Raw genomic sequence first — 9,785 nt, forward strand, 5'->3', positions numbered from 1 at the left:
TTCCCCGCCCCGTGTCTTGGTGCGGTGGGTTCTCCAAAGAAATCACTGACACCAAAAACACAGGGGCCGCTAAGCGTGTCCTGAGGGTCCCCGTAGCCCGACGCTGTCCCGGCCTCCTGCTTACGAGCCGCCCCGCCACTCCGTCCACACCCAGTCGCTCTGAATCCAGCGCGGGCCAGCAGACAGAGGCCTCGTGCTGGGCTTGAAGATGCTCCAGCCCAGGGTCGACAAAGAGCCCGGGCACTTTACCCCCTCGCTGCTCAGGATGTGGACTAGGAGGCCGTTCCCGCAGCCGAGGTCGACAAAGGACTGCCGAGCCGTCTCTCCCCGCACGGCTCTCTCTTCTTCCCAGAGAATCTGGAAAACACACAAACACCAAGCAAGCCAGTCTGGGAGTCACTCCACCCCAGGGTAACGCACACCCAAGCCCCGTGGGACGGCAAATCCGCTCCCAGGACGGGGCCTGGCCTTCACCTGGGCATATGCCCAGGTGAGCAGAGGGAGGTGGGCGGCACTGCTGCCGCCCAATCTAAAGGCGTCGTGGGTCAGAAAATCGAGACGAGTGAGGCCAGGGGCCCCCAACCTAGGTGGTCGCAAACCGGCCAGGGCAGGTCTAGAACCAGGAACCCCGAGCCCGAGAACGGGGGCGGGCGCTCATCGCACCGCCCCGTCAGCAGCATCTCCGTGGTCCAGGCTGCCTCTTCATTAGGAAAGTCCTGCTGCAGCTCGAGCGTCGGCAGTGACGCTCCAGATTCGAACTTGCTCTGCAGTCATGCGAAAGCACCATGCCGAGTTTAAAGAAGGCATGTACGCGCGGACGCGGCGTCGGCCAACACAACTATAAAACCCTCAACGGCCAGTAGCCGCCGCCCCCACGAACATGAACGTAACGACACATGGTCTCACCAGCAGGTAGGCAGCAATTGCCACGTCTTCATACACAAACTTCTCCGGGTCCGTGACTTCAGGCCACACCTGGCAAAATTTTCAAGACCAAATGTAAACTGCCTGCCCGTCCCGCTTCACACGCTGAGGTGCGCCCACAAGGCAGAGGTCAAGGTGGACGAATCGGGCGATGACACAGAATGAGGGCACTTCAAAGGCAGAAATCTCTCACAATAAGCGGTCTGCATAAAAGACATGGGAAACTGGGAAACCTCGTACGGTATTTGTGTAACGGGACACAGGGAGAGCAATGGAGGCCGAAGCGTGATTTTGGAATGAAGACATTGTATTAAGATACTTATTTACTCCCTGTTTTTTAGGGCTACCCTGCAGCATATGGAGGTTCCCAAGCTAGGGGCAGTATCGGAGCTGTAGCCTCCGGCCTACACCACGGCCACAGCAATGCCGGATCCTCAACCCACCAAGTGAGACCAGGGAGCGAACCTGCGTCCTTACGGATGCTAGTCAGGTTTGTTATTTAATACGAGAGCTCCGTATTGAGACATTCAGATGAGGGAAGTGGCCGTCGGCTCCGCCACCCCATCACTGATGTAGCCGAGGCTGACGGGCAAGGAAACGAGGGCTGGGCGTGAGGAAGCAGAGCAACAGGGGTCAGGCCAGGGCTCCCGCCGCTGTCAGGGACCTCCCGTCCCTCATCAGGTGTCACTCGGCGGTTTTGTCCCGTCTCTCTCTCTGCAAAGCCGGAATAAAGCCCATGGCTGTGCTCGTGTGAGGTCTCGTGACTAAAATCAGCCAGTGTGGAGCTGTCCTTCAGCTCAGTGGGCTGAGGATCTGGCGTTGTCACTGCAGCGGCTTGAGTTGCTGCTGTGGAGCAGGTTCGATCCCTGGCCTGGGACCTTTCCGCAAGCTGTGGGTACAGCCAGAAAATAAAAGTTGACATTAAATAAAACAGTAATGCGCGGGACGGGCATCTGGCAGACAAGGGAAAACCACCGGCCACTGTCGAGTGTTCTGATTCCCGTCCTCGGTCTGGCGGATCAGACAGTCCAGACGCCCCACGTCACCAGGGACACCTTTAAAAGCTGGAAGCCCACAGAAGCGCCTTCTTAAAGGTGCGCACGGCAAGACAATGAAGGGCCACTGGCCAGGACCGGGAGAGCAGGGGAGCCAAGGCCGGCCAGCCCGGGCCCGCCCTCCGTCCTGCGGGAACCAGTGGTCACTGCGTCACGCCTGAGACTTGGGGGCGGGGAGGGGCTTTGCTACACGGCAAGAGGGGACGGATTAAAACCACACAGAAATGATAAGCTGTGGTTACTTCTGGAAGAAAGGACGGAGACAGACCAGGAGGAGCGGATGGCGGTCAGCGACATTAGCACAGGCACCTGGAGATACTGAGGGTTTGGTTCCGGACACCCCCAAAGGGAGCATCACAGTAAAGCCAGTTCTTCAGATTTGCAGGGCAAAGAAGTTATGTTTACACTACACTGTAGTCTATTAAGTGTGCAACAGCATAAGGTCTAAAAAACAATGTATGTACCTCAATTAAAAAAAAAAAGCTTTCTTAGGAGTTCCCACAGTGGTCAGTGGAAATGAATCTGACTAATAACCATGAGGTTATGGGTTCAATCCCTGGCCTCGCTCAGTGGGTTGAGGATCCAGCGTTGCTGTGAGCTATGGTGTAGGACGAAGACTCAGCTCGGATCTGGCATTGCTGTGGCTGTGGTGGAGGCCGGCAGCTACAGCTCCGATTGGACCCCTAGCCTGGGAACCTCCATATGCTGCGGGTGAGGCCCTAAAAAGCAAAAAAAAAACACAAAACACCAAAAAAAACCTTCTTGCTAAAAAATGCCACCCACCATCTGGGTCTTCAGTGAGTTGCAGCGGCAAGGCCGAAGGTCTCTGCTCACAGTACCCTAGCGAACGTACCGTGTAAAATACTGCGTGAATTACCAACATGTGACAGGCACACAAAGCGAGGAAATGCTGCTGGAAAATGGTGCCAACAGGGTGACTCCGGGCAGGACGGATACAAACGCTCAATTTGTAAAAAGTACCACATGTGCGAAGCACAGTCACTCGAGATCTGCTTGTGGTGCTCTCTCTCTTAAGCTGTGTTCTGAACACACACGTGTGTGCTGCTACCTTCTTTTTACATTTTAGATGTAAAATTAAGAACATTTTACAAAACTTTTCTCCTTTTTGAGAATATATGCTTTTGTGCTTCAATTTTTCATGTATTTTCTTAAAATACCTTTATGTTTACACTAAAGAATTACAGTGATTTACTAACGACTTTATAATGTTCAATTACTTTAAATGAAAAATCTCCCCTTTGTTCTCGTGAACAAAACTAATGCACAAAACCAAACTACCGAACAAAGCACAATCCTTTTCCGTAACACAGTTGCCAGTGTTTTTGTGGTCTGCGCCGCCCCTACCCCGCCAAGTATGTCAAAGCACAGCCTGCAACCAGGGGGCTTCGGTGGGTGTATGTGGACTTAAGGTCCGCGTCTGTAGGACCTAGAAGGTACACAGGGAAAACAGTGTCACCTGCGTACTCCGTCCGGTATACACCCCATCTAGCCGGGGCGGGGCGGGGGGGGGGGGGCAGAACACCTTTCTCCCCAGAATTACCTTGACCATGTCCTTATACTTGGCTTTGAGCTCCTGGTAGACCTGGCTGTACTTCCCGATGGGGATGAGGGACAGGGTGCTTTTGAATCCACGCTGCCTGCTCCCCACACACCACCTGGCCAGCCTGGCCAGCAATTCTCCCCCAAGCCAGGTGGGTCTGGGACAGACAATGCCATCCGAATGCCATCTTTCTGGACAGAAAATTAAAACAGATATGAACCTTTAAAAATAAGAGAAACAGGAATAAGCCGAGCTGGTTTCAATTCTTTTAAATTACACATTTATTTGCCAAGAGAGAAGTTAAGACAGCTACAGTTACAAAATATTTTACCCAAAGCAGAAAACAATCTGGAACTAGTTACAGAACTTTCATCTTATACAAAAACGTTTAAAAAAGCAGAAAGGGGAGTTCCCGTCGTGGCGCAGTGGTTAACGAATCCGACTAGGAACCATGAGGTTGCGGGTTCGGTCCCTGCCCTTGCTCAGTGGGTTAACGATCTGGCGTTGCCGTGAGCTGTGGTGTAGGTTGCAGACACGGCTCGGATCCCACGTTGCTGTGGCTCTGGCGTAGGCTGGTGGCTACAGCTCCGATTCGACCCCTAGCCTGGGAACCTCCATATGCCGCGGGAGCGGCCCAAGAAATAGCAAAAAAAAAAAAAAAAAAGCAGAAAGGATGCTTCCTCTCCTGCAACCGTTGTGAACAACGCGTTTCCCCATCTTAGGAAGCCCATCAGAAAGACAGACAAAGCACAAAGCCCCCCGCCCCTCCAGCGGGACCAATTAGCCAGATTCTAAACTGTCTCCTGATTTCCTGAACTCTTCCTTGTTTCACCTCTTTCACATATACAACCCAGACGGAGAACGCTGGTCCACCAAGGACCTCCCGGCCAGGAAGCTGAATGCTCAGTCGCAAGGCTGAGGACACTGTCCATCCCGCCCACCGTGTGTCCTCTGCCACAGCCCTGTCTGTCCCAGCCCCTGCTCCGCCCCAGCTGCCAGCAGCACTTGCTGTCTGTGTGCGGCGTAAACACACAGCAAGAGGGCCCAATCCTGACACCCACCCTCCCCAGGGAAGGGGAGAAGCAGCAGGTTTGCTGGGCTGCAAAAAAGGAGGTGGCACCCAACAGGGGAAGGAGCAGAAGCCCCGGCCAGGCAGCAAGCAGGTGAGTGGCAGAGCTGGGGCAGCGGCTAGGCAGGAGCAGGACTGTCAGGCTTTTGCCACCACACACATCAGAGGGACACAACTTGCTCCCGTAAGTAACAGGCACTGAATCTCCATGAGGCGCAGCCCAGGGCACTCGGAGCTGGAGGCCTGGGAAGGACGCTGGCCACTCGCCTTCCATCGCTTCCCTTTGGAAGCTGTCCTGCTGGGACCGACAGCCCTCAGGCCTTTCCTGCTCTTTCCCAGGTGTCCCCCAGGGGTCCCCACAGCTCCCCCTCATCTGCCCAGGCCTCAGGGGCCTCCCCACCCGCCCTGGTACACTGGGCACAGTGCTGCCTTTGCCAAGGAGAGGACCTGGAACAGAGCCCAAGTTGCCTCACTCCTCCACATGATGCTCAGTGCCACCTGGCATGGAGCTGTGGTCTGTCTCCTGCCCACAGGCCGTGATGCCCCCTCCTGCCCAGCACCAACACCCGGGGGGGCATGTGACACATCTTGCTGCAAGAACACATGGACCCGAGTACCAAGCCCATTACAGCCGCCACCAAACATCATGTCATCGTGCTCTGCCAAGAAAGCCACGTATCTGGCCCCACAGTGTGACCAGTGCCCAAAGCAACTTAAGGGACAGCTGCCCAGCAGGGCAATGACAGGAAATGCCAGCCTGGAAAGATGGGAGCACCAGCCATGCTCAGTGGCTCCCCCTGCAGACAAGGGACCCCAGCTTTCCCGGGGGGCTGCCCTCACTCCCCCACTTTCCTACAAGTGGGGGACGGGGGGGGGGCCTCAGGGCAAATGCCCCTTGGGGACTGTTGGAAATTTGCCAGACATGCGTGTACACAGGCCACAGCGAATCATGAAACGAGATGGCGCTTGAAGAAGGACGCTAATCTCGGCTTGCAAAATATACCAGACTTGCCCAGACCCCTGGGGAAAGGGAGTGAGGTGGGAAATGCACAGCGGGCGAGGGCTGCTTGAAAGCACGTGGCCGAATACTCCAGATGTCGTGAGGCGACGCCACTGACATCTTGGTCTCAGGACCAGAACCCCGAGGGAGCGGGAGGAAAGGGCGGAAGAGCCTTAAGCAGAAACAGCGTCATCTTTCTCTGGAGGGTTGTAACCCTTCACAGCCTCTGTGAGAACAAAGGCTCTGGGCCTTGCACACCTGTAGCCGTGATCAGTGCCAGTGTAAATGCCATGTGGGCTCCTGGACGTGCAAGGAAGGAGAAAAGAGCCACTAAAACTCCTGCCTCGGCTCAGAGGGCGCCTATTGCCGCTCGAAGGCGGGAGCCCCTGATGCCCACTCTCTTTCTCTGTCTCTTCGTTCTGAATTCTGCGGCACCGCTGACTTGGAGACCTGGGTTGATGAGCAGGTCTCGTCAGGGGACCTTGGGCAACTGTCACAAGGCTCCACCGGGGCCGACCCTGAGTGTCCCATCAAGCAACAGCTGCAACAGGTCCCTGTGACAGCCACCCCTCCTCAGGGGCGCAATCATGATTTATTTCCTAAGTTAGACTGAGGGCCACAGAGGCGACACCACGCCCAGAGTCACAGTGCTGGTGGGAACCCCAGGTCTATCTGCTACCCAAAACCAAGCACTTCCCACTGTACCCCAGGGCTCCCTCTGAAACCGCATGCAAGAGCTCCCTGCAGCTACACAGACGTGGTCCCAAGGTCGTTCCCCAGAGAACAGACCGACGCAGCTCCGAGGAAACATCTGTGGAGCACTGAAGGAACTTACCGCTCCTCTGACTTTTTCATTTAAAAACATCAAATGGAGGAGTTCCCGTCGTGGCGCAGCAGAAATGAATCCGACTAGGATCCGTGAGGACTCGGGTTCGATCCCTGGCCTCGCTCAGTGGGTTAGGGAGACAGCGTTGCCGGGAGCTGTGGTGTAGGTCACAGATGGGGCTCGGATCCTGCATTGCTGTGGCTGGGGCGTGTGCCGGCGGCTACAGCTCCGATTTGACCCCTAGTCTGGGAACTTCCATATGCCGCGGGTAGGTGAAGCCCTAAAAAGACAAAAGGAAAGAAAGACACAAAATAACAAGAGAATCGCCTGAATCCGGTCCTAGAACCAGGTACAAATAACCATCAAGGCTACAGGAAGGTAGCGGCTTGAGACTCCAGCCAGGCTGTGACCACCTGGTGCCCACAGGGAGAAAGACATGTCAGGGCAACGCCAACCAGGAGGCACATCCCCAAAACCCGAACTACCTCGGAGTGTCCCCAGCGCTCCTTGGTGACCCGAATCTTACAGCCACGTAAGGAAAACGAAAAGCATGCCTCGCTGAGAGAGAAGGAATGTCATCCATGGCTCACCATTCTCCTTCGGTGCGACTGAGCTGAACCTGATACACGCTGCTCCTCTTAACCCTTAAGTTCCCGTCGACATCTTCTTCCAGGGGTAAAAAAGTTACCATTCCACCGCAGACATCTGGGGAGGAAAAGGTAAGACAAAGGCGCTCAGTCCAGAGTCGGATCGGAAGTGGTCCTCAAACGGTCACAGATGGGCTGGGCTGGGCTGTGCCTTCAGTCCCCAAGGCTCTTCCCACCTGATTTGCTGCGGCGTCCTGCCCACCCGCGGATGCCAGTGTTCCCTGCGAGCAGAGGGCAGAGGTGGCCCTGGAAGGGCACTCGTGGGGAGGAGCACGTGTCCTGGGAAGAGGACCGGGGAGCCCTCCTCCCCCGGGAAGCCCACGGGAGCTGGCGGAGGCCCGAGGCTGAAGGCGGCCCCGTGGGCACTGATGTGCCGATCCCCTGGGTCCAGGAGACGTGACGTGTGAGAGGTGGTCAAGCCGGAAGGGCTCCTAAACTAGTCTGGGCGCCAGGGCCGGCCTCCTGGAGAGGGGACACCTGGAGGAGTCTTACGGGGGCACAGAGGCCTCCCATACAGGGGGAGGGGCAGATATGCACCTAGGAGCATCTCAGCATTCCTCCCGGGGGTGACAGAACAGCCCCAGAGACACCCACACCCTAGCACCCAGGCCTGTGACTACACCGGGTTACGTGGCAAAAAGCCATGACTAGGGTTAGAGAGCTGAGAAGAGAGAGAGTGGCCTCTGCATTACAGTGGGGCTCGACCTAGTCACACGGACCCTGGAAAGCTGAGAGCCGCCTCCACCGGAGGCAGAGGAGAGGCAGCCGCAGAAGGCAAGGGGCGTCCAGGCTCAGGAAGGAGAGATGGGGGAGGCCTCTGTGGGCTCCCCGGGAGCCGGCCTTCTCCCTTACCCCTAAACCTACTAAACTGCTCTTTGCCGTTCAATGTCCACGCGCCTTCACCTTCCAGGCACCGCCCAGGCAATGACCCCACCCTCTGTACGCAGGACATGCATCTCTACGTGCCCCTAGCGCCTTGTCACCGACTGACCGCTTTTTATTCTGCTTCCTCTGCGGATGACTCTCCTCTTGGCCAAACCAGCCAGGTGCTCAGCCTGGCTCAGAGAGGCTTCAGCTGTGGCCTATGAAGCCTTGAACAAACACTATTCAAGTTCCCCAAAGTTCAAGACCTCACCCCTAGCATGACCCCAGCCCCCTTGAAGTGCCTGAGAAAACTCAAGGCGACAGGAGAACTGTGCGTCCCAGCCCACATCTGAATGGGAGCCCCTGGGGGCCCACCCCGCGGGAGGGGAGGCCCTGACTTCCCTAAGCAGCGTTACCAAACCCGGATCACGTTCCTACACCGGTCCCCCACCTCTCCTGCTTTCTGCTGATGTGTGGCCTCCCCGACTCTACCAGCCCCCACCCCTCCCTATTTCCTTACCCTCCCTCTAAAACGGCCAGTCACCTCTGCACAAATGGGAGCGGCTGCTCAGTTCACGCTGGACTCCTCTTCCTACTGTGACAGAGTACCACCAATTAAAATCTTTCCCTGTCACCTTAGCGCGCGTGGCTCTGTTTATCTCTGACACCTGCCACTCTCAGAAATACTCTTACCTTGCACGACCATTTCTCTCCTCGCAGCACCGAGCGGGCAACGCGGGCTCGCCTTCGGGATGATGGTTCTGAGAATCAGGACCAGCTCACGCTGAGCCTCTTGCTGCGAGGCCGCCTCCGAGCCGGTGAGGAAGTTTAGCATCTCTCGATCGTCGCCGGCGAGGCTTTGTGAGAAATCGTTCCAGATAGAATCCAGATCTGGGGCGGGGAAGTGACCCTCCTCGGCTTCAGCCTGGCCGCGCTGGCCGGGGGCCCCTGCGAGCAGAGGCGCAGCGGCTGCTTCCCTCGGGTCGTCCCCACGCCGGCGCCCGACCTGGGGCTGGTGGGGGTCCTGCTCCGGGGCTGCGCTGGGCCGGGGTTCCGAGCCCTCCTGGGGGAAACGCCGGCTGGGTCCCAGGCCCCCCTCGGGCGCGCATCCCGCCGCGGCCCTCTCCTCCGGCTCGGGGCCCGAGCTGGGCCGAGGGCCGCGGGCCTCAGCCCGGGGCAGGGAGGCGCTGCGCCGGGCCTCCAGGCGGGCGCCACACAGCCGCTTGTTGGCCACCTGCGGCCTCTCCACCCACACAGCCACCGCCGCCCAGAAGCCCTCCGGGAGCAGCGAACCCGGATCGCTCACGGCAGCCCGGCCCACCTCCGCCATAGTCAGCTTGCTGAGCGCCCGGCGGCGCGCCGCGATGACGCAGAGCGCGGCGTGCCGTCATCGCGGCGCGCCGTGCTTGCGTCACAGGGGCGGTGCGCTAGGGCCGGAAATGATGGGGAATGAGCTGGGCCCGTGACTTTTCCGCTTTGGTTTCCCTGGCAGCCTTACCCTGGCGTTTTTGGCAGAGGAATTTAACCTGTGTTTTATCCTGGGCTCCGTCCAAGGGTGTTGGCGCGGGATGGTAACATGACCTGAGCTGAGTGTGGGAGAATTTGGAGGTGGTGTGTTTGCGGAATCTTAAATGTAATCCCAGCATCTGACATCTGATTGTGTCCAGCGTTGATTACTGATCAAGATTCAAGGAGCCCACGTTCGTGGGTGTCCAGGATTAGTCCTCTTGTGAAAACTCGCGCTTCTCCATTTTCGCCCTGGCAGCTTTCTTGTGTGGGAGAGTTGCAGCTGGTGCATGTCGACCTAAAAAAAATGCACGACCTGAAAGTTTAGAATTA

At 57.3% G+C, this 9,785-nt stretch overlaps 1 protein-coding gene across 1 annotated transcript in view; it reads right to left on the bottom strand.

Moving 5' to 3' along the window:
* The window catches only part of TRMT44 (tRNA methyltransferase 44 homolog (S. cerevisiae)), a 28,603-nt gene extending 19,296 nt beyond the window's left edge, over nt 1–9,307 (bottom strand). The window contains 5 exon segments of the mRNA XM_021100950.1: nt 250–357; nt 907–975; nt 3,541–3,760; nt 7,026–7,140; nt 8,640–9,307. Of these exon segments, the coding sequence (XP_020956609.1) occupies nt 250–357; nt 907–975; nt 3,541–3,760; nt 7,026–7,140; nt 8,640–9,276 (1,149 nt within the window). The 5' untranslated portion in view covers nt 9,277–9,307.

Source organism: Sus scrofa, chromosome 8 (assembly GCF_000003025.6).
Source record: "Sus scrofa isolate TJ Tabasco breed Duroc chromosome 8, Sscrofa11.1, whole genome shotgun sequence".
NCBI lineage: Eukaryota > Metazoa > Chordata > Mammalia > Artiodactyla > Suidae > Sus > Sus scrofa.